General features: G+C 42.4%; 1 protein-coding gene across 1 annotated transcript in view; it reads left to right on the top strand.

Annotated features, from left to right (window-relative positions):
* The window catches only part of fgfrl1a (fibroblast growth factor receptor like 1a), a 93,635-nt gene extending 70,453 nt beyond the window's left edge, over positions 1 to 23,182 (top strand). Inside the window, exons 4-7 of the mRNA XM_046324054.1 lie at positions 13,817 to 13,894; positions 14,645 to 14,929; positions 15,701 to 16,054; positions 21,547 to 23,182. Of these exons, the coding sequence (XP_046180010.1) occupies positions 13,817 to 13,894; positions 14,645 to 14,929; positions 15,701 to 16,054; positions 21,547 to 21,950 (1,121 nt within the window). The 3' untranslated portion in view covers positions 21,951 to 23,182. The remainder of the gene's footprint in view (positions 1 to 13,816; positions 13,895 to 14,644; positions 14,930 to 15,700; positions 16,055 to 21,546) is intronic.
* The last annotated feature ends 3,517 nt before the right edge of the window (positions 23,183 to 26,699 follow it).

Below are 26,699 nucleotides of genomic sequence, written 5' to 3'. Positions count from 1 at the left end.
GGGAATATGCATAGCAAGTGTGGATGGGGTGGAATAGGCATAGCAAGTGTGGATGGGGGAATAGTCATAGCAAGTGTGGCTGGGGGGAATATGCAGAGCATGTGGAGTGTGGATGGGGAGAATAGGTATAGCAAGTGTGGATGGGGGAATAGTCATAGCAAGTGTGGATGGGGGGAATAGGCATAGCAAGTGTGGATGGGGTGGAATAGGCATAGAAAGTGTGGATGGGGGAATAGTCATAGCAAGTGTGGCTGGGGGAATATGCAGAGCATGTGGAGTGTGGATGGGGAGAATAGGTATAGCAAGTGGAGTGTGGATAGGGGGAATAGGCATAGCAAGTGTGGATGGGGGAATAGGCATAGCAAGTGTGGATGGGGGAATAGGCATAACAAGTGTGGATGGGGGCAATAGGCATAGCAAGTGTGAATGGGGGCAATAGGCATAGCAAGTGTGGATGGGGGAATAGGCATAGCAAGTGTGGATGGGGGCAATAGGCATAGCAAGTGGAGTGTGGATGGGGGAATAGGAATAGCAAATGTAGTGTGGATGGGGGGAATAGGAATAGCAAATGTAGTGTGGATGGGGGAATAGGAATAGCAAATGTAGTGTGGATGGGGGAATAGGAATAGCAAATGTAGTGTGGATGGGGAGAATAGGAATATCAAATGTAGTGTGGATGGGGGAATAGGAATAGCAAGTGGAGTGTGGATGTGGAGAATCGGCATAACAAGTGGAGTGTGCATGGGGGGAATAGGAATAGCAAATGTAGTGTGGATGGGGGGAATAGGAATAGCAAATGTATTGTGGATGGGGGAATAGGAATAGCAAATGTAGTGTGGATGGGGGAATAGGAATAGCAAATGTAGTGTGGATGGGGGAATAGGAATAGCAAGTGGAGTGTGGATGGGGGATATCGGCATAGCAAGTGGAGTGTGGACAGAGGGAATACGCGTAGCAAGTGGAGTGTGGAGGGGGTAGAATGGGCATAGCAAGTGGAGTGTGTATGGGGGCAATAGGCATAGCAAGTGGAGTGTGTATGGGGGCAATAGGCATAGCAAGTGGAGTGTGTATGGGGGCAATAGGCATAGCAAGTGGAGTGTGTATGGGGGCAATAGGCATAGCAAGTGGAGTGTGTATGGGGGCAATAGGCATAGCAAGTGGAGTGTGTATGGGGGGCAATAGGCATAGCAAGTGGAGTGTGGATGGGGGCAATAGGCATAGCAAGTGGAGTGTGGATGGGGGCAATAGGCATAGCAAGTGGAGTGTGGACAGAGGGAATACACGTAGCAAGTGGAGTGTGGAGGGGGTAGAATGGGCATAGCAAGTGGAGTGTGTATGGGGGGCAATAGGCATAGCAAGTGGAGTGTGGACAGAGGGAATACACGTAGCAAGTGGAGTGTGGAGGGGGTAGAATGGGCATAGCAAGTGGAGTGTGGATGGGGGGCAATAGGCATAGCAAGTGGAGTGTGTATGGGGGGAATAGGCCTAGCAGTTCGTTAAAACATGTTTGAAGAAAGAGTACGTTGCACACAAAAATAATAATTTTGAGGTTTCACAAGCCTTTGTCCAGCAGTTCTGCATAATGTTTATGTTTGGTACTCCTGTGTTTTTGAGAAATGTTTGTCCCTCTAGAAATGCCCAAGAACCACTAGCATCACTTTGATCAGTAATGAGGACGTGACAATGACTTTACTCTTGTCTTCTTTTGTTCATGTGCAGATTCTCTGGATAAATGAATCTTTTCAATCTTGTTGTCTCCTTTATAAGAGTTAAAACAACATTCACGTTCCATTAGATCCAAACAAGATGGAAAACTTGTTTCAGTTAATATGAACTTGTTTCAGTTAATCAGCATGATTTCAGAATTCAGCTACTTTTTATTTCTAATGTTGATATAAAGGTCTCCCTTTACCAGGCCGTATCTGGGTATGAGTATAGCTATGCGATTACCCCTTTTAGTTAGTTTGTTACACAAACATAGGAATCATTCCCTGGCGCCGTGGCTATCGGACGTCAGTTTGATCAGCAGGACGCTGTGTTGAAAGTGATAGCTTGTGTCAACGGGAGGAAGGCTTGTTTTTACATTCTTCTGACCTGAGCGCATTTCAAAACGTTCTGTATACCCACGTATCATTCACTGTAATCATTCTTAATTCATTTCAACTGCAGACATTTGCGTTATTCTGAGATTTACCATAGTTTATGAAGGTATGTCGGTCAGCGTGGCAAAGACATTCTCCTTGAGTGGAAACTCTGTGTTGATGTGGTTTGTAGCTTCCACTGTGTGATTTGTAAGATCTAAGTGATACTCCTTCAGGATGTGCTATACTCGTCTGGGAGAGGGAGGAAAGCTGTCATATGGTGGAAAGTCAATTAGTTAGGCTTTATAAACATGTTGTACCAAGTCAAGCACAAACCACAAAGTAGAGTTCACTCAACCCTCATCTCCTCCTCTTAATAATGTACGGAATAGTCGAATGATGTAGAACAGTAAAAAGTATAAGTTAGTGTTTTGCTGTAAATGTTTATTTGTCAAAGGGACACTGTCAGCAGTAACCTCGACACAGTGAAAGATGACATGTTTTTTAACCTAAGGCTTTAGTTTTTGGCTGACTGTTGACGTTGTAGTATGGGTTGCATAAGGTAGTCTCACATTCCACAAAGGGTTTTATAGTACAGTGTAGCTCAGACTGTTTATCTGTGTTTTGTCCATGCACATAAAATACGTGTAAACAATCTGTAAAAGTGTTTTGGCAGTGTTTTCGGCTTTTGTTTGTTGTTTGGCAGGCTGCAGTTTGTATAAATATGATTTATAATATTATCCATGCCCTGCATATTACCCATCTTCTTAACCTTATGTTAGATGTAGGGGATGTCAATATATGTTCCCTGCTTCTCTGAATTAACTTTCATTTCTCCGTAACAAGAACCTCCAACCTGAACCCCATTGCTTTTACAAAGTCTTTATATGTTGAAATGATTTAGGCGGAACTGTAGAGAGGAGTTCAAAGTGCAAGGGCGGGAGTGTCGGTTTCAAAGGGAGCGTGGGGCGATCAATATGTGAGATATGTTAATTCGGTAAAGCCCCGTCCTGGCCTTGATGTTTGCTAGAGTTACACTGAAGCAGCTGGGATGATGAGCGGGAGAGTGGAAGAGAAGAGACAGAGACGCACGTCGCAGGCAGCGACCACCTCCGAAGACAACTGTGAATCTCCTAATTTCACTTCCCCTCAGATATGTCTTAGGAGGGCTGCTCTTACAACTCAGAGAATAAAAAGTTAAACTGAACAAAAACATAGCTAGAGACTAAATTAAATCGAGATAGACCTGTGTGGACATAAGTGTGTCACTTCCTCATGTGCACTGTCCTCTTTGGTGTTAGTGAGAGGCTCTTGTGAGACAGGCAGACAGGCAGACAGACAGGCAGACAGACAGGCAGGCAGGCAGGCAGGCAGGCAGGCAGGCAGACAGACAAACAGGCAGGCAGGCAGACAGACAGACAGACAGACAGACAGACAGACAGACAGACAGACAGACAGGCAGGCAGGCAGGCAGGCAGGCAGGCAGGCAGGCAGGCAGGCAGGCAGGCAGGCAGGCAGACAGACAGACAGACAGACAGACAGACAGACAGACAGACAGACAGACAGACAGACAGACAGACAGACAGACAGACAGACAGACAGACAGACAGACATGTGAGGTGGAATCCAGTCGGTTCCCTCCTTGAAGTGAATCCATGTGGGACCTGCCTGGACAGATCATCCTAATGTGAGGGGGTTGGATCAGTCCATCATCCTAATGTGAGCGGGTTGGATCAGACCATCGTCCAAATTTGGGGGGGGGGGGGTCAGCGTTCCATTGTATCTTCTCCAGTCCACCCATAAACCCATTTTAGGCAAATATTTGGCTTTCATACCTGATCCTGAGGAAATGAAGTGTTAACATGATATGAAGCAGCCCCTGCACACAGGCATGAGGGAAATGTGCTTTCCAAGTGAGGCAGAAACCAAGGTTTGAACAGTGAACAAAAAAAGTCATTTTAGTGCGGATACACACAGAACATGATACTAACTGCAGGTTTCAGAACTTATAAAATGCATCACACTTGACATTTATGACCAACTGGATGGACCACTTGTACTCAGATATGTTATTTTAGCGAATGTTGACATTATATTTGTACTTAGTGATGTTCATGCTCCAAGGATCTGTTCTTTATATTCATTTTGAAAATGTTCATCTCAACAATCAACCGCACCATCAGTTCCAAATTGATCAGCAGAATATGATAGCCTTCCATTACCGTTTAAAGATACATTCAAGTAAATGATACAGAGACTTAACAGTAACCCTGGTATAGCACATTTCAATAGTGAATAGGAATCGGTTTGCAACGTTTCATGACAAAAGATCCATCACATGAATCATTAATCACACTGTGTATTTGAACTATGATAAAGAAAAGATCCATCCAAAACCACAAATTTATATCATTTGGAGTGTTAAATATTTTTTGTCATAATAATAAGGTTTGATAGCAACATTGTGGAAATCAGTTGCAGCTCAAGTTGACCACAAAAGCCGCAATGCAATACCCTCTCTATGGGCTGGCTAGCTAGCAAACTATCAAAATAATACCAAAGTCAATATCAGCATGTGAAGTAGCTAGCTAGCTGTAAAATCGCCTAAACAAACTGCACTATCAGTTTAGGAGTCTACAATCTCACCATGTTCAACCTACAGATCTATGTGCCTCGCAGAATGTAGTCTGACATTGGGCAACGGCCATGCGATGCACCCTGGCCTGAAAAGGCAGACGAATAGGACAAATGTGTTAGATCCTCTGTTAAATTACAAATTTATTTAGGTAGGAGTATCACAAAAATATGATCAATGGCTCATTCGAGAGAAGTCAACCTCCCGTGTTATGACATCAGCCAGTATTGACACCTGACATGTATGATAGACGTTTTCGTGATCTAAAATCGTATTCTTATTAACTTCAAGTGTAGTGAAAGCGGCTTTATCGCAATGCTACGTCATACCAGACGAAAATGGAAAGTGTTTAGCCATCTACCTTTATCAGTTACTGTACAACCACTGAAGTACCCCCTTGTGCATTTTACCAGTAGGTCTATAGTCTCTGGAGTCTTCTCAAGTACCCCCTGTGCATAGGCCCGCATGTATCCCCCAGGGGTCCTAGTACACCTGATTGGAACCACTGATCTGCACTACTATAGGTACATTTCTTCCTCTCACTAATACCAGGAGACTGAATGATGCCTAATCAGACATTACCTACCTCTCTTCCACACACAGAGCAACCCTCCAACACTGCGAGGTATAGAAACCACAAGCCCAAAGTGGTTCTGACAGGGTATGTCAGGGAGACACTGACCAGTGGCCTAGTTTTACAGAATATGCACGGCACATCAAAAACAGCTTCCATTCTCTTAACCATAAGTGGAACAACAAATGGATATTTTTCTCCAGAGAATGACAGTCAAGGACAGTGTGTGTGTGCGTCCCAGCTGTGTGTGCTGAACGCGGCAGCCCACGGGACTCTGTACACACTGGAACCTGAGGTACAGCAGGTCCTCTTTCCTTCCCCTCACACAGGTGACCACAGTTAGACCAACGTGAGGAAGTACAGAGCTCTGCTTGGAGTTACAAAAACACACACACACGTAAGCTATGTTTTTCTTTTGTCTGAAAGATCGCAGTAGAAATCACTGAAATACTTGTCTGTTAGTGTTGACTTTGAACATAGAGAGCTGAACCTGTTGCTGAACTGCTCGGTTTGTTTCTGAATTTAGAAGGGACATATACTGTGGTGTTTTAGGGGGTTCGAATGACCTGTTATAATAGCAGGTGTTTATCTTGGGGTCCCTAACAGTCTGAGTAAGGAAAAGTGTTAGCTATTGCTTAAGTTCCCACTGAACCACTGCCATGTTGAACTAGATTGGCTCCCAGAATGTTTCTCCAGATACTGATGTAGGTACATCTGTATCATGTTGTTTTGATTAAATGGAACCCATCCCCAACCTATCTGTTACACATTCATATGCTTTTTTAAATACATTGCATTCTGGACAATGGACTTATCATACCAACATTGCGCTATTTCTTGCTAGTACTGTAGCTGTTCATTTGTTGACAAGCCCCTTAGACATCGACCTACGTGTCAGTTGGCAGCTCCTGGCTGTTGCAGGGGAGCTTCAGAACAGCTGGGTCCAGACTCATAGGACAATGGTACTCAGTCCAGACTCATATAGAAAAGTGGGTCCAGAACAGATAGACCAGGAGTCAGCCCAGAAGGCCAGATTGTGGCTAGTTTTGACCCTCGGACTCTCCTGGTGCTGAGGTCCCAGAGAACCCTGGACTGAGGCAGGAAGACGCGTGGTCCAAGTCGTTCCCCCCTCTGTGCCGGTAATCCCTAAAAGAGAAGAGGAAATGCTTAATGCCGGGTCAGTCCTCTGCTCGACAGAATAAGGCCTCCCTAAATCTGCCCTGCAATTCCTCGCCGTGGAACCCTGCCAGAGAGCAAGGCATCCTGGGTAATCGGCCCATGCAGATGGATTACCTTATGGAATGGTCTGAAAGCTGGAAACTATTCACAGAACAATTCACAGTTTAAGCATGTTCATATTTGTTCATATAGCTCAGAAATTGCAATGTGTAATCACATTTAGTAAATAGTATTAGTCATAAACGTTGTTGCCTTGGCTCAGTCTAAAATGACTTTCAAAGGAGCAACTATTAGGTGGACAGCTTAGTTAAAAAGAATGTTTAAAAAGATTCACTCTAGTTTCATGTCTCTTTCATGTTGAAGACACTCGCTCTACAAAAAGGGAGATGAAAAGGATTTGTGGAGGGCCTCTGCGAATTGAGTTCTTAGGCAATGCAAGCCAAGCATACACAGTCTGGCCATTAAAACCAATTAAAACTCACACACTCAGGAAATGTTGTGAAATGTCAACATTTTAATAGCGCCGAATCAGTAATGTTTAATGAACTTTGAAAATGTTAACGCTTCAAAGATGCATCTGGTGCGATTTTGACTGTAAATATCCTCAACAGGTTGTTAATCTGTCGGCCTCTGTGTTATTCATTCCTTTGTACGGGTGTAGTGGCACTAGGTAATGTAGTAACGCCACTGCTCGTAAATCTCCCCTCCGTTTAGAGACAGTCGTTAATACAGACCTGTGTAACAGCACCAAATGGTAATGGTTTCCATAAGCTAGGCCCTGGAATTGTGTAAATCAGATTCTCAAGAGAGCTGGGGGTGAAGGCTGTAGCTAACATTGCACACTGTCAATCCTCTGGAGTCTTTGTGTGTGAAGCTGGAATAACAGTCCCTCTCAGGTTTCACACTCTAGTTTCTCTTCAGAAAGCAGAAAAGATGACAGAGTAATTAACGTGGTTTTGGGAGAAATATTATTTGTTTAGATCTGGGTGTTTAGTTGGAGGTCAAATTCTGTCCGAGCGTTTTATTATCTGGCATTGTACATCAATCTAAAACGTGTTGTGGCTAAGCTCTGATTCTGAGGGGTTCAAGCCACAATTGAACTGTGAAGAGTTAGGCTTGGCCAGTGAATAGGAGAGGACAGTAGACACTGACCCACCCACCCTCTCGCTACCAGACTAGACTGTCCAGACTGAGATCCAATGTCTCTGAATAAAAATGACTGAAAGAGATGACTCTGTTGGAAACAGAGGCCTACACTAACACTGGAGTCAGGGATTCATATTTCGGAGGACTGAGCTGAGCCCTCCAGAGCTGCCGCCTAGCTACTCTGCAGACATTAAAACAAATACACTGTGGGGTTACACAAACAGGCCTGTCACAGGGCACCCAGTCACTGAATGTGTCAAATGTAGCACGCTGTTGTGCCATTTTCCTCAGAAGAAAGGGGAAAGGGAGTTTGTTTTATTGAGAAACCTGACCCCTCATACTGCATGTCTTTGTTTGACTTCCTATGAATCAGGGAGAGTTTTTGATGGGCGGGCCGCAACGGGTGAAGGCTGATTTTCTGCAGCCATGCTGTTTGGATATTATTTTTTCCCTTTATTTAACTAGGCAAGTCAGTTAAGAACAAATTCTTATTTTCAATAATGGCCTAGGAACAGTGGGTTAACTGCCTGCCTACTGTAGGACATGGAGGGTATATTACTGTAGGACATGGAGGTTGTATTACTGTAGGACATGGAGGTTGTATTACTGTAGGACATGAAATGTATATTACTGTAGGTCATGGAGGGTATATTACTGTAGGACATGGAGGGTATATTACTGTAGGACATGGAGGTTGTATTACTGTAGGACATGGAGGTTGTATTACTGTAGGACATGGAGGTTGTATTACTGTAGGACATGGAGTTTGTATAACTGTAGGACATGGAGGGTATAATACTGTATGGCATTTGACTTGTGATTGGGGGGGTTCTTATTAAAAGAGGAGGGATATTGTTATTGAGTACAGCTGAAATTGATGGAATGATGTTCAACATGGTCATGTTCTTTGTGTGCGTGTGCTCAAATGTAAGTGCACAGTGCAATCACAATAAACCCTCATAGTGCCTTTAGTGTTTGAATGTGCAGTAGACACCACTTGAGAGCATTCTGTCGGGCTGTATCACCGCCTGGTACGGCAACTGCACCGCCCACAATGGCAGGGCTCTCCAGTAGGTGGGGCAGTCAGCCAAACGCATCACCGGAGGCACACTGCCTGCCCTCCAGGACATCTACAGCAACTGGTGTCACAGGAAGGTCAAGAAGATCATCAAGGACCTCAACCACCCGAGTGTGTTTATACCGGCTAGCATCTAGAAGGCGGAGACAGTACAGGTGCATCAAAGCTGGGACCGAGAAACTGAAAAACAATTTCTATCTCCAGGCCACCAGACTGTTAAATAGTCGTCACTAGTCAGCCTCCGCCCAGCACCCTGCCCTGATCCTTAGACACTGTTACTAGCAGGCTAACACCAGGTACTCTACCCTGTACCTTAGAGACTGCTGCCTTATGTACATAGTCATGGAACACTGGTCACTTTAATAATGTTTACATACTGTTTTACCCAGTTCATATGTAAAGTTTAAGTCGGAAGTTTACATACCCCTTAGCCAAATACATTTAAACTCCTGACATTTAATCCTAGTAAAAAAATCCCTGTCTTAGGTCAGTTAGGATCACCACTTTATTTTTTGAATGTGAAATGTCAGAATAATTGTAGAGAGAATTATTTATTTCAGCTTTTATTTCTGTCATCACATTTCCAGTGGGTCAGAAGTTTACATACACTCAAATAGTATTTGGTAGCATTGCCTTTAAATTGTTGAACATGGGTCAAACGTTTCGGTTAGCCTTCCACAAGCTTCCCTTAAGCCCATTCCTCCTGACAGAGCTGGTGTAACTGAGTCAGGTTTGTAGGCCTCCTTGCTTGCACACACTTTTTCAGTTCTGCCCACAAATTTTCTATAGGATTGAGGTCAGGGCTTTGTGATGGCCACTCCAATACCTTGACTTTGTTCTCCTTAAGCCATTTTGCCACAACTTTGGAAGTGTGCTTGGGATCATTGTCCATATGGAAGACCTGTTTGCTACCAAGCTTTAACTTCCTGCTGATGTCTTGAGATGTTGCTTCAATATATCCACATAATTTTCCTACCTCATGATGCCATCTATTTTGTGAAGTGCACCTGTCCCTCCTGAAGCAAAGCACCCCCACAACATGATGCTGCCACCCCGTGCTTCACGGTTGGGATGGTGTACTTCGGCTTGCAAGCCTCCCCATTTTTCCTCCTAACATAACGACGCCCATTATGGCCAAATAGTTCTATTTTTCATTAGACCAGAGGACATTTCTCCAAAAATCTTTTTCCCCATGTGCAGTTGCAAACCGTAGTCTGGCTTTTTTTTGCGGTTTTGGAGCAGTGGCATCTTCCTTGATGAGCGACCTTTCAGGTTATGTCGATAAGGGACTCGTTTTACTGTGGATATAGATCATTTTGTACCTGTTTCCTCCAGCATCTTCACAAGATCCTTTGCTGTTGTTCTGGGATTGATTTGCACTTTTCGCACCAAAGTACATTCATCTCTAGGAGACAGAACATGCCTCCTTCTTGAGCGATATGACGGCTGCGTGGTCCCATGGTGTTTATACTTGCATACTATGGTTTGTACAGATGAACGTGGACCCTTCAGGCGTTTGGAAATTGCTCCCAAGGATGAACCAGACTTTGCTGATTTCTTTTGATTTCTCCATGATATCAAGCAAAGAGTCACTGAATTATAAAAGGTAGGCATTGAAATACATCCACAGGTACACCTCCAATTGACTCCAATTGACAGAAGCTTCTAAAGCCATGACATCATTTTCTGGAATTTTCCAAGCACAGTCAACTTAGGGTATGTAAACTTCTGACCCACTGGAATTGTGATACAGTGAATTATAAGTGAAATAATCTTTCTGTAAACAATTGTTGGAAAAATGACTTGTGTCATGCACAAAGTAGATGTCCTAACTGACTTGCCAAAACTATAGTTTGTTAACAAGAAATGTGTGGAGTGGTTGAAAAACTAGTTTTAATGACTCCAACCTAAGTGAATGTAAACATCTGACTTCAACTGTATGTGGTGTATATACAGTGGGGCAAAAAAAGTATTTAGTCAGCCACCAATTGTGCAAGTTCTCCCACTTAAAAAGATGAGAGAGGCCTGTAATTTTCATCATAGGTACACTTCAACTATGACAGACAAAATGAGAAGAAAAAAAATCCAGAAAATCACATTGTAGGATTTTTAAATTAATTTATTTGCAAATTATGGTGGAAAATAAGTATTTGGTCAATAACAAAATACTATAATATCTCAATACTTTGTTATATACCTTTTGTTGGCAATGACAGAGGTCAAACGTTTTCTGTAAGTCTTCACAAGGTTTTCACACACTGTTGTTGGTATTTTGGCCCATTCCTCCATGCAGATCTCCTCTAGAGCAGTGATGTTTTGGGGCTGTTGCTGGGCAATAGGGACGTTCAACTCCATCCATAGATTTTCTATGGGGTTGAGATCTGGGGACTGGCTAGGCCACTCCAGGACCTTGAAATGCTTCTTACGAAGCCACTCCTTCGTTGCCCGGGCGGTGTGTTAGGGATCATTGTCATGCTGAAAGACCCAGCCATGTTTCATCTTCAATTCCCTTGCTGATGGAAGGAGGTTTTCACTCAAAATCTCAGGATACATGGCCCCATTCATTTTTTCCTTTACAGGGATCAGTCATCCTGGTCCCTTTGCAGAAAACAGCCCCAAAGCATGATGTTTCCACCCCCATGCTTCACAGTAGGTATGGTGTTCTTTGGATGCAACTCAGCATTCTTTTTCCTTCAAACACGACGAGTTGAGTTTTTACCAAAAAGTTATATTTTTGTTTCATCTGACCATATGACATTCTCCCAATCTTCTTCTGGATCATCCAAATGCTCTCTAGCAAACTTCAGACGGGCCTGGACATGTACTGGCTTAAGCAGGGGGACACGTCTGGCACTGCAGGATTTGAGTCCCTGGCGGCGTAGTGTGTTACTGATGGTAGGCTTTGTTACTTTGGTCCCAGCTCTCTGCAGGTCATTCACTAGGTCCCCCTGTGTGGTTCTGTGATTTTTGCTCACCGTTCTTGTGATCATTTTGACCCCACGCCGTGAGATCTTGCGTGGAGCCCCAGATCGAGGGAGATTATCAGTGGTCTTGTATGTCTTCCATCTCCTAATAATTGCTCCCACAGTTGATTTCTTCAAACCAAGCTGCTTATCTATTGCAGATTCAGTCTTCCCAGCCTGGTGCAGGTCTACAATTTTGTTTCTGGTGTCCTTTGACAGCTCTTTGGTCTTGGCCATCGTGGAGTTTGGAGTGTGACTGTTTGAGGTTGTGGACAGGTGTATTTTATACTGATAACAAGTTCAAACAGGTGCCATTAATACAGGTAACGAGTGGAGGACAGAGGAGCCTCTTAAAGAAGAAGTTACAGGTCTGTGAGAGCCAGAAATCTTGCTTGATGTAGGTGACCAAATACTTATTTTCCACCATAATTGGCAAATAAATTCATAAAAAATCTTACAATCTGATTTTCGTGATTCTTTTCTCTCATTTTGTCTGTCATAGTTGAAGTGTACATATGATGAAAATTACAGGCCTCTCTCATCTTTTTAAGTGGGAGAACTTGCACAATTGGTGGCTGACTAAATACTTTTTTTTGCCCCACTGTACCTATACATTGTATTTGCATTTTGATTTGAAGAAAGGGTACTGTGGATGGAGAGCGGGAGGGAGTGTAGGGGCCCACTGTAGGGGCCCACTGTAGGGGCCCTTTGTAGGGCCACACTGTAGGGGCCCACTGTAGGGGCCTAGTATGTAAGGAGCATGGCTGGGTGGGTGGATTGATAATGAAGCTGTCCGGTGTCCATCAATGGTGCTCTCTTCTTCTTCTCTTCCTCTCCTCTCCTCTGACTTGCTTAGTTAAATTAAGGTTACAAATGTATCCCCCCTCTTCTCCTCCTCTTCCTCTCTCCTCTACCTCTTTCCTCTTCCTCTCCTCTCTTCTCCTCTTCATCTCCCCCTTTTTTTATTTCCTCTTCCTCTCATTTCCTATCTTCTCTTCTCTTCCTCTCTCTTCCTATCCTCTTTCCTCTTCCTCTCATAACCTATCTTCTCTTCCTCTCTTCTTCCTCTCTCCTCGTCCTCTTTCTCTCCTTTCTTCTCCTCCTCTTCCTCTCTACTTTTCCTCTCCTCTCTTCTCCCCTTCCTCTCTCCTCTTTCTCCCTTCTCTTCCTCTATTTTCCTCTCTTTCTCCACTCCCCTCCTCTCTTCTATTCTCCACACATTTTCACCTCTTCCTCTCCCCTTCTCCCCTCCTCTCCTCTCTTTTGGAGGCCCAGTACTGTAAGAGTGCTTAACCATGTATTCTTTGAGATCAAACTGTCCTGCCGCCGGCTTCAAAGAACTGGCAGCTCTGAACATGCCGGTCATGTGTTGGAGTTGTAGGGAGGAGCAAAGGAGAGCGTGGTGTAAGCAGAATACCATACAGCAACTCAGGTTACCAGTTCGTCAGATACAACCATCCAGCACTGCACGTATAGAGCCAACAGGATGCTGTCTTCATTTTCTTCTATTTGCATTTAACATATATTCTCAGTCCAAATGGCTAAATTCAAAGACGTTGGCTCCAAATCAATACATGTGGCACCCGCAGGTGGTCCAAGACTGTTCTTGGCTCGCTCTTTTCACAAGCAGATTTTTCTTCAGCGCAGGCCAGCCAGGCCAATATTAGCACATATAGCCACTGAGAATAGATCAGTCACTTATCAGTTTTGACAAGTTGGCATTGGTTTACCCAGTCCTACCTGATGTAATGTCTGATTCTTGCATCTCTGATGAACGGCTCCTCAGACAGAACATGTCCACATCTTGAAGTGGTTTCATGACGTTCAGTATGGCCGATCTGTTTAGCATTGACTCATCATTGTTAGTCCATCACTCTGTGTCTCCTGGAGTGAGGAGGGGGGTGGCAGAACAAAGCCTTGAGCAGAACCAGTCACAGAGATGATCTGGGGTCTTCATCATCCCATGATACTTCAGGCTGGATTCTGGTTCTGGCCTAATCCCACTACTACATCCACAGACACATTAGAGCATATTGGGTCACTGCTAGAGCTGTGAGTTATAAAACTGTTTTATCACTGGGAGGATGTTATTTCCCACTGACACTGATGCTATGCTAACTCTATCTGTTTGTCTGTGTCTCTCTCTCTCTCTCTCTGTAGAGGATGCCAGCACTGGGAGGGACGGAGCAGGGACAGCGGGAGGCCCAGAATACCCCACTGACCTCTTAGGGAAACTGGGTAAGACACTGAGCACTGTCTCTCTCTCTCTCTGACGTTTATCTCTGGTTTTATCTGACCCTAGATCATTTAGAAAACAGGGCATTGTCTTAGTGATGGGTATGTAGTGGCCCAGTCTCTGGAGAGGGGGTGTAGTTCTAGTGTGTCTGGCCACACCTGGCACCACTCTGCCCTGTGTGTGCTTCCCTGGCACACACAACCCTCACCAGCAGGGTGCTGTTTGCTTGGGTAATTACCTCTGACAGGCCAGAGAGCAGGCTATTTGAATGAAGTGTGTTTGGGGAAACATTCCATTCTCTCCCCTCTCTCCCTGTTGGCTGCCCCCTTTGACCAGTCGTATCAAACTGGAGTCCACTATTGTATTTTCTCCTGTTGACTCTGCCTCGACACAGTTCAGATACAACCAGTGTTGAACTGCTGAGTGAAACTTTAAAGGGGAAAGTGTTGATCAACATGCCCCTTGGTGGGTTATGTTATGCTGAATAGTGCCGCCACACCAGAAATACTGTTTGACCCCAAATGGAAGCCCTACAACATACCCTTCATATTTATTTGTTCAGTGTTAGAAAAATAATGTTGTCAAACAAACATACTCAACCTTAATTCTTTTCAAAGTCCTCCAGTGTGATTCGTTGCGATATTTAATAGCTGTCTGGTGTGCATTGTGCATACCATTATAAACTGTTCCTGTGAAGTTTATCCTTTTTCTCAACAACGCTATTTCGTAAACAACCCTTTCTTTGATCGCAGTCCGACCTCGCTTCACGCAGCCAGCCAAGATGAGGAAGCGCGTGATCGCCCGGCCGGTGGGCAGCTCAGTACGGCTGAAGTGCACGGCCAGCGGGAACCCTCGTCCGGACATCGTGTGGCTGAAGGACAACAAGCCGCTGACCCCTGAGGAGGTGGGTGAGGGCCGTAAGAAGAAGTGGACCCTGAGTCTGAAGAATCTGGCCCCTGAGAACAGCGGGAAGTACACCTGCCACGTCTCCAACCGGGCTGGAGAGATCAACGCCACATACAAAGTGGAAGTCATCCGTAAGTTTGGTCACTTACTTACAGTATAGATGTATCGTTTTTTGGTTGATTTATAAGCTTTGGTCATTGTTGAAGTTTGATTAGCATTGAGGGTAAGGGAAAGGGGGATACCTAGTCAGTTGTACAACTGAATGCCTTCAACTGAAATGTGTCTTCCGCTTTTAACCCAACCCCTCTGAATCAGAAAGGTCCAGGGGGCTGCTTTAATCGACATCCACATCTTCAGCGCCCAGGGAACAGTGGGTTAACTGCCTTGTCAGCTTGGGGATTCGATCCAGCAACCTTTCGGTTACTGGCCATTAGGCTACCACTAGATTAGAGTATTAATACAGGGTGTTGAGTTTGGAGGTTGGGCATTAACTCTTGTTTACTGGTCAGATTGGTTTATAGTTGAGTTTTGAGGATGGGGTTTGGGTTTGGGTTTAGGTTGGTAATGGTTGATTGAGTGTTGCGAGGCTCGGTTAATCCTGGGCTGATGTGGTATGGTGAGCCTCAGCCTCCCTCTCTCTCTCCCCTTGACCATCTGCTTAGCATTATATCCCAGCTGTGTGCTGACTACAAAAACACATGTTTCTACCAAACCCAGAAGCAGAGAGGAGGAAGTGAATAAAACTTGTGCTTGCTTGTGTCAAATGTGGCATTTTCTCCCTCAACCTCAGCCTATTTTAGCCGCAGCACAGAGAACGAGAGGAAAGCGCTGAACATGGCAATAACATTTTCTGTTCATTTGAATTGTATGAATACGCTCTATACATATTTTTCCCGTTATAGAGCGGACAAATTCCAAGCCTATCCTGACCGGCACCCATCCGGTGAACACCACGGTGGACTACGGCGGTACCACCTCATTCCAGTGTAAGGTCCGCAGTGACGTCAAGCCGGTGATTCAGTGGCTGAAGAGGGTGGAGCCGGGGGACGAGAACAAGTACAACTCCACCATCGAGGTGGGCGACCATGGCTTCGTGGTGCTGCCCACGGGAGAGGTGTGGTCCAGGCCAGACGGCTCCTACCTCAACAAGCTGCTCATCACCCGGGCCAAGGAGGAGGACGCTGGGATGTACATCTGTCTGGGTGCCAACACCATGGGTTACAGCTTCCGCAGTGCTTACCTCACTGTCCTGCCAGGTGAGTGGAACACCGTGCTTAACCATAACATCCAGTTACAACCATATTTTCACACCCTGTTTAACCATAACACCATGTTACCACCATATTATAGCACCCTGTTTAACCATAACACCCTGTTACCACCATATAAAACACCATGTTTAACCATAACACCCTATTACCACCATATAAAAACACCATGTTTAACCATAACTCCATGTTACCACCATATTATAACACCCTGTTTAACCATAACTCCCTGTTACAACCATATTATAACACCATGTTTAACCATAACACCATGTTACCACCATAGTATAACACCCTGTTTAACCATAACTCCCTGTTACAACCATATTATAACACCCTGTTTAACCATAACTCCCTGTTACAACCATATTATAACACCATGTTTAACCATAATACCATGTTTAACCATAACACCATGTTACCACCATATTATAACACCCTGTTTAACCATAACTCCATATTACCACCATATTATAACACCCTGTTTAACCATAACACCATATTACCACCATATTATAACACCCTGTTTAACCATAACACCATATTACCACCATATTATAACACCCTGTTTAACCATAACACCATATTACCACCATATTATAACACACTGTTTAACCATAACTCCCTGTTACAACCATATTATAACACCATGTTTAACCATAATACCATGTTTAACCATAACACCATATTACCACCATATTATAACACCCTGTTTAACCATAACTCCCTGTTACAACCATATTATAACACCATGTTTAACCATAACACCATGTTACCACCATATTATAACACCATGTTTAACCATAATACCATGTTTAACCATAACACCATGTTACCACCATATAATAACACACTGTTAACCATAACACCATGTTACCACCATATTATAACACCCTGTTTAACCATAACACCATGTTACCACCATATTATAACACCCTGTTTAACCATAACACCATGTTTAACCATAACACCATGTTCCCACCATATTACAACACCCTGTTTAACCATAATACCATGTTACCACCATATTATAACACACTGTTTAACCATAACACCATGTTACCACCATATTATAACACCACGTTTAACCATAACACCATGTTACCACCATATTATAACACCATGTTTAACAATAACACCATGTTACCACCATATTATAACACCATGTTTAACCATAACACCATGTTACCACCATATTATAACACCCTGTTTAACCATAACACCATGTTTAACCATAACACCATGTTCCCACCATATTACAACACCCTGTTTAACCATAATACCATGTTACCACCATATTATAACACCACGTTTAATCATAACACCATGTTACCACCATATTATAACACCCTGTTTAACCATAACACCATGTTTAACCATAACACCATGTTCCCACCATATTACAACACCCTGTTTAACCATAATACCATGTTACCACCATATTATAACACACTGTTTAACCATAACACCATGTTACCACCATATTATAACACCATTTTTAACCATAACACCATGTTACCACCATATTATAACACCATGTTTAACCATAACACCCTGTTACCACCATATTATAACAAACTGTTTAACCATAACACCATGTTACCACCATAATATAACACCACGTTTAACCATAACACCCTGTTACCACCATATTATAACACCATGTTTAACCATAACACCCTGTTACCACCATATTATAACACCATGTTTAACCATAACTCCCTGTTACAACCATATTATAACACCCTGATACAACCATATTATAACACCCTGTTTAACCATAACACCCTGTTACCACCATATTATAACACCCTGTTTAACCATAACACCCTGTTACCACCATATTATAACACCCTGTTTAACCATAACACCATGTTACCACCATATTATAACACCATGTTTAACCATAACACCATGTTACCACCATATTATAACACCCTGTTTAACCATAGCACCCTGTTACCACCATATTATAACACCATGTTTAACCATAACTCCCTGTTACAACCATATTATAACACCCTGATACAACCATATTATAACACCCTGTTTAACCATAACACCATGTTACCACCATATTATAACACCCTGTTTAACCATAACACCCTATTACCACCATATTATAACACCATGTTTAACCATAACACCATGTTACCCCCATATTATAACACCATGTTTAACCATAACACCATGTTACCACCATATTATAACACCCTGTTTAACCATAACACCATGTTACCACCATATTATAACACCCTGTTTAACCATAACACCCTATTACAACCATATTATAACACCATGTTTAACCATAACACCATGTTACCACCATATTATAACACCATGTTTAACCATAACACCATGTTACCACCATATTATAACACCCTGTTTAACCATAACACCATGTTACCACCATATTATAACACCCTGTTTAACCATAACACCCTGTTTAACCATAACACCATGTTACCACCATATTATAACACCATGTTTAACCATAACACCATGTTACCACCATATTATAACACCCTGTTTAACCATAACACCCTGTTACCACCATATTATAACACCCTGTTTAACCATAATACCCTGTTACCACCATATTATAACACCATGTTTAACCATAACACCATGTTACCACCATATTATAACACCATGTTTAACCATAACACCCGGTTACCACCATATTATAACACCATGTTTAACCATAACTCCCTGTTACAACCATATTATAACACCCTGATACAACCATATTATAACACCCTGTGTTACCACCATATTATAACACCATGTTTAACCATAACCCTGTTACACCCATATTATAACACCCTGATACCACCATATTATAACACCCTGTTTAACCATAACACCATGTTACCACCATATTATAACACACTGTTTACCTGTAACACCCTGTTACCACCATATTATAACACCATGTTACCACCATATTATAACACCCTGTTTAACCATAACACCATGTTACCACCATATTATAACACCCTGTTTTTAACACCATGTTACCACCATATTATAACACCATGTTACCACCATATTATAACACCCTGTTTAACCATAACACCATGTTACCACCATATTATAACACCCTGTTTAACCATAACACCATGTTACCACCATATTATAACACCATATTTAACCATAACACCATGTTACCACCATATTATAACACCCTGTTTAACCATAACACCATGTTACCACCATATTATAACACCCTGTTTAACCATAACACCCTGTTACCACCATATTATAACACCCTGTTAACCATAACACCCTGTTACCACCATATTATAACACCCTGTTTAACCATAACACCATGTTACCACCATATTATAACACCATGTTTAACCATAACACCATGTTACCACCATATTATAACACTCTGTTTAACCATAACACCCTGTTACAACCATATTATAACACCATGTTACCACCATATTATAACACCCTGTTTAACCATAACACCCTGTTACCACCATATTATAACACCCTGTTTAACCATAACACCCTGTTACCACCATATTATAACATAACACCTGTTTAACCATAACACCATGTTACCACCATATTATAACACCATGTTTAACCATAACACCATGTTACCACCATATTATAACACCCTGTTTAACCATAGCACCCTGTTACCACCATATTATAACACCATGTTTAACCATAACTCCCTGTTACAACCATATTATAACACCCTGATACAACCATATTATAACACCCTGTTTAACCATAACACCATGTTACCACCATATTATAACACCCTGTTTAACCATAACACCCTATTACCACCATATTATAACACCATGTTTAACCATAACACCATGTTACCCCCATATTATAACACCATGTTTAACCATAACACCATGTTACCACCATATTATAACACCCTGTTTAACCATAACACCATGTTACCACCATATTATAACACCCTGTTTAACCATAACACCCTATTACAACCATATTATAACACCATGTTTAACCATAACACCATGTTACCACCATATTATAACACCATGTTTAACCATAACACCATGTTACCACCATATTATAACACCCTGTTTAACCATAACACCATGTTACCACCATATTATAACACCCTGTTTAACCATAACACCCTGTTACCACCATATTATAACACCCTGTTTAACCATAACACCATGTTACCACCATATTATAACACCATGTTTAACCATAACACCATGTTACCACCATATTATAACACCCTGTTTAACCATAACACCCTGTTACCACCATATTATAACACCCTGTTTAACCATAATACCCTGTTACCACCATATTATAACACCATGTTTAACCATAACACCATGTTACCACCATATTATAACACCCTGATACAACCATATTATAACACCCTGTTTAACCATAATACCCTGTTACCACCATATTATAACACCATGTTTAACCATAACTCCCTGTTACACCCATATTATAACACCCTGATACCACCATATTATAACACCCTGTTTAACCATAACACCATGTTACCACCATATTATAACACACTGTTTACCTGTAACACCCTGTTACCACCATATTATAACACCATGTTACCACCATATTATAACACCCTGTTTAACCATAACACCATGTTACCACCATATTATAACACCCTGTTTACCTGTAACACCATGTTACCACCATATTATAACACCATGTTACCACCATATTATAACACCCTGTTTAACCATAACACCATGTTACCACCATATTATAACACCCTGTTTAACCATAACACCATGTTACCACCATATTATAACACCATATTTAACCATAACACCATGTTACCACCATATTATAACACCCTGTTTAACCATAACACCATGTTACCACCATATTATAACACCCTGTTTAACCATAACACCCTGTTACCACCATATTATAACACCCTGTTAACCATAACACCCTGTTACCACCATATTATAACACCCTGTTTAACCATAACACCATGTTACCACCATATTATAACACCATGTTTAACCATAACACCATGTTACCACCATATTATAACACTCTGTTTAACCATAACACCCTGTTACAACCATATTATAACACCATGTTACCACCATATTATAACACCCTGTTTAACCATAACACCCTGTTACCACCATATTATAACACCCTGTTTAACCATAACACCATGTTACCACCATATTATAACACCATGTTTAACCATAACACCCTGTTACCACCATATTATAACACCATGTTTAACCATAACACCCTGTTTACCCATAACACCCTTTTACAACCATGTAACATCCTGTCACATTTACAACTAAACAACATGTGATGCACTCATCATCCAAAACTGTTAAACTGAAGTTGTTTTAATAATGGTTATACTTACTACTGTATGTATTCACCATCAGGTTTTAATAGTGACTTTTGACCAAGCTGTTCATAACTCCGCATATTTCCTCTTCTCTCCCCTCCAGACCCAAAGCCTCACCACACTCCCATCCCCACGGCTACCTCTCCCAGCCTGCCCTGGCCTGTGATCATCGGCCTCCCAGCAGGGTTGGTGTTCATCCTGGGTACTGTCCTGCTGTGGTTCTGTCAATCCAAACGCCACTGCTCATCTGGAGGTGTGGTCACCGCCCAGGCCCTGACCGCCTTACAGCGCCCGCCCCCACGGGTACCAGCCTGCCCCCCCAGCGGGGACAAAGACTGCCTGAGCTACTACATGACCCAGCAGCAGCAGCTCCTCCTGGCCCAGGGAGGCAGCGGTCTGGCGGTCCCTAAAGTCTACCCAAAGATCTACACAGACATCCACACACACACACACTCACACATGGATGGAAAAGTGCACCAACACCAGCATATCCACTACCAATGTTAGCTGCCACTGTCCCGACAGGCCCTCATGTCTGCAGTGTTGGGTCAGCTCCCACCACCTCCCCTCCACATGCCCAGTCCTGCTTTCCTCATAAAGACCCAGCCAAACAGTCTGAGCTGGGGTCTGCACACAAACCCTCTTACTGCTAAATACTATACTGAACCAAGGCCCTGGGGAACATGGACACAGTCAGGATAGATAGCACCCTCCATGAGGTACAGAATAAGGGACATGGAAATGCCTTCAGGAATCGCACATTAACTAATGTGAGTCCAAATGGAGCAATATTTCACACAGAACCCCACTCTGCAGAGAGATGGCAACATTTGTTTCTATAGTCTGGTTCAATCTGCACAAACTCACAGTGACTGAAATGAGTGAATGTATAGAGTTAGCTCTGTCTCCTTTGAGAGTCTTTACTCTGTAGGAAAATAGCAGCATTTCCTGCAACACCTCTCTGGCCTTCACGTGCAGTGTCTGTGGAAGGGTCCAAGAGGATTATGTATATTAGCTCCACATTTTTGTCAGATGCACAGCCTCAGCAAGCACCAAAAGGAATACGATGCAATGTAAAATGTTCACAGATTTTATGGATTGCTGTTGGATTGAATCAGAATCCAAATGTGCCTTCACATCCTGAGAAGGTCAGAAGCAGGTCAAACCAACAGAGACACAGCGGGATTGAGTCAACAAGGATTGCATGTATTTTGTTTCCCAAAACGGTTTTGTTCAAGGAAAAGGACCTGCAAGCATTACAGTCTTTTGTCTGTTGTATGTGTATGTGAATGGGAAATTATTTATGGGTAATAGGAAATGGTATGAAATCGTGTAAAGAACGTTATAATTCCTAAGGCCGATCATATTGTCACTATCCTAAAAAAGAACCTAGATACTGAAATATTCAGGATTACAGCAACGCATACAATAATTCTGTGTTCTTCACGTTATTACTTGGGTTTTACAGGTCACTGACATGTGGGCTTCATGGTCAGTGGTACTGTTGGGCTGATCCAAACCGCAGGGGCACCCAATCACAAAAGGACTTGTTCAACTTTTGAATTCTCAGGTGGCCATCTTTCTTTTTGTCTCTTGTTCTTTGGGTGTGTATAGGGTATAACTCTGACCACTAGAGGAAACTGTGGAATATGCTCATGTAATGGAACCCTTTTTAAGCTTTGAGAAGAGAAACAGAAAGCTTCCCAAAAACCAAAATACAGTATGATTGCTGCATTGTCTGTGAAAAGTGTCCTCAAACTGATTGTTCAGTTGTTCTGTGTTTTACCCCAGTATTTGTTCTGTCAAAGCTAATGGACTGCCAGATTCAGAATTCATGCACTTATTCCAAGTATGTTGATCAAAGTAGTGTTAAAGTTCATCTATTACTTTCAGCCTTTTGGGGGGAATCTAGAATCATGGAATATACCCTGTTGAATTGACCTACAAATTGAAATCCTAAGTAATTGTCTAGACTCAATATATATATATATATATATTTATACACAGTGCATTCTGAAAGTATTCAGACCCCTTTACTTTTTAGTTTTCCCCCTCAATCTACGCACAATACCCCATAATGAAGAAGCAAAAACAGGTTTAGACATTTTTGCACATGTATACTTGTATTTCTTTTTTATATCACATTTACATAAGCATTTAGACCCTTTACTCAGTACTTTGTTGAAGCACATTTGACAGCGATTACAGCCTTGAGTGTTCTTGGGTGTGACGCTACAAGCTTGGCACACCTGTATTTGGGGAGTTTCTGCTGCACAGCTATTTTCAGGTCTCTCCAGAGATGTTCAAACGGGTCTGGGCTCTGGCAGGCTGTGTGCTTCGCTTTCTTGCCCTGTTGGACGCTGAACCTTCGCCCCAGTCTGAGGTCCTGAGCGCTGAGGTTTTCATCAAGTATCTCTCTGTACTTTGCTCCGTTCATCTTTCCCTCGATCCTGACTAGACTTCCAGTCCCTGCTGCTGAAAAACATCCCCACAGCATGGTGCTGCCACCACCGTGCTTCACAGTAGGGATGGTGCCAGGTTTCCTCCAAACGTGACACTTAGGATTCAGGCTAAAGAGTTCAATCTTGGTTTCATCAGACAAGATAATCTTGTTTCTCATGGTCTGAGAGTCCTGTAAGTGCCTGTTGGAAAACTCCAAGCTGGCTGTCATGTGCCTTTTACTGAGGAGGGGTTTCTGTCTGGCCACTACCATAAAGGCCTGATTGGTGGAATGCTGCAGAGATGGTTGTCCCTCTGGAAGGTTATCCCATCTCCACAGAGGAACTCTGGAGCACTGTCAGAGTGACCATCAGGTTCATGGTCACCTCCCTGACCAAGGCCCTTCTCCCCCGTTTGCTCAGTTTGGCCGGGCGGCCATCTCTAGGAATAATCTTGGTTTTTCCAAACTTCTTCCATTTAAGAATGATGGAGGCCACTGTGTTCTTGGGGATCTTTAATGATGCAGACATTTTTTGGTACCCTTCCCCAGATCTGTACCTTGACACAATCCTGTCTTGGAGCTCTACGGACAATTCCTTTCGACCTCATGGCTTGGTTTTTGCTCTGACATGCACTGTCAACTGTGGGACCTTATATAGACAGGTGTCTGCCTTTCCAAATCATGTCCAATCAATTGAATTTACCACAGGTGGACTCCAATCAAGTTGTAGAAACATCTCAAGGATGGTCAATGGAAAACGGAGTCTCATATCAAAGGATCTGAACACCTATGTAAATAAGGTATTTATGTGTTTTGTGTTTAATACCTTTGCTAAAATTTCTAAAAAGCTGTTTTTGCTTTGTCGTTATGGTTTATTGTGTGTAGATTGATGAGGAAGAAAATGTATTTAATCCATTTTAGAATAAGGCTGTAATATAACAAAATGTGGAAAAGGTCAAGGGGTTTGAATACCTTCCGAATGCTTATACACAGTTCTGTGAAAAAGTTCCCCACCCCATTCTAATGTTCTCTACTTTAGTATATGTTTGATACTGAATGTTATCAGATCTTCAACCAAAACCTCATATTAGATAAAGGAAACCCGAGTGAACAAATAACACAACAATGACTTAGTTGTTTCATAAACAAAGTTATGCAACACCCAATGCCCCTGTGTGTAAAAGTAATTGCCCCCTTACACTGGTTGTGCCACCTTTATAGCTGCAATGACTCCAACCAAACACTTCCTGTAGTAGTTGATCAGTCTGTCACGTCTCTGTGGAGGAATTTTGGCCCACTCTTCCATACAGAACTGCTTTAACTCAGTGATATTTGTGGGGTTTTAAGTATGAACTACTCGTTTCAAGTCCTGCCACAACATCTCAATTGGGATTAGGTCTGGACTTTGACTAGGCCATTTCAAAACTTTTTTGCCATTTTCATGTAGACTTGATTGTGTGTTTTGGATTATTGTCTTGCTGCATGACCCAGCTGCGCTTCAGCTCACAGACGAATGGCCTTGCATTCACCTGTAGAATTCTCTGATACAGAGCAGAATTGACAGTTCCTTATATTAAGGTACTTGCCTTACCGTCAATCCAGGCCCTGTGGCAGCAAAGCATCCCAAACTATCACGCTACCACCATGCTTGGCTGTTGGTATAAGGTTCTTACTGTGGAATGCAGTCTTTGGTTTTTTGCCAGGCGTAATGGGACCCATGTCGTTCACAAAATGATACTTTGACTCATCTGTCCATAGAACATTCTTCCAAGAGTCTTGATGATCATCCAGGGTCTTTTTGGCAAATTTGAATAAACGTTTTGGAAGAGATGGGTTTCATTATATCCGGCGAAAACCAACCACAATCAAGTGTACATGAAAATGGTTTAAATGCAACAAATTTGAAGTTTTTGAATAGCCTAGTCAAAGTCCAGACAAATCCCAAATTAGATGTTTTCGCAGGACTTGAAACGAGTAGTTCATGCTTGAAAAACCGTCAATGTTGCTGAGTTAAAGCAGTTCTGCATGTGCTAGTTGGCCAAAATTCCTCCACAGCGATATGAGAGATTGATCAACAACTACAGGAAGCATTTGGTGGCAGTCATTGCAGCTAAAGGTCGCACAACCAGTTATTAAGTGTAAGGGGGCAATTCATTTTTCACCCATGTGAATTTGGTGCGGAAGGTAACCTGCTGGTTAGAGCATTGGGCCAGTAACTGAAAGGTTTCTGGATCGAATCCCCGTGCTGACAAGGTAAAAGTCTGTCGTTCTGCCCCTGCACAAGGCAGTTAACCCACTGTTCCCCACTAGGCCGTCATTGTAAATAAGAAATTGTTCTTTTAACTGACTTACGTAGTTCAATAAAAAAATAAAAAAATTGAGTGTTGCAATACTTTGTTAAATAGATCAAATAAGTGTCCATTTTTTGGTATTTATAAACTCAGGTTCCCTATTAGGTTTTGAAATCTGATTCACTATTGAAAATATACAAAAATAGAGAAAATCAGAAAGGGGGCAAATACTTTTTATTTATATATATATATATATATATACATATATATATACACACACACATATACACACATATATATATACACACACACACACACACACACACACACACACACACACACACACACACACACACACACACACACACACACACACACAGTATATCAAAATTCAAAAGTTTGGACACACCTACTCATTCAAGGGTTTTCCTTCATGTTTACTATTTTCTACATTTTAGAATAATAGTGAAGACATCAAAGCTATAAATAACACATATGGAATCATCTAGTAACCAAAAGAGTGTT

The sequence above is a fragment of the Oncorhynchus gorbuscha genome, linkage group LG23 (genome assembly GCF_021184085.1).
Source record: "Oncorhynchus gorbuscha isolate QuinsamMale2020 ecotype Even-year linkage group LG23, OgorEven_v1.0, whole genome shotgun sequence".
Lineage (NCBI taxonomy): Eukaryota > Metazoa > Chordata > Actinopteri > Salmoniformes > Salmonidae > Oncorhynchus > Oncorhynchus gorbuscha.
Note: the sequence above shows the minus strand (reverse complement) of the source record. Positions and strands in the feature narration are given on the sequence as shown.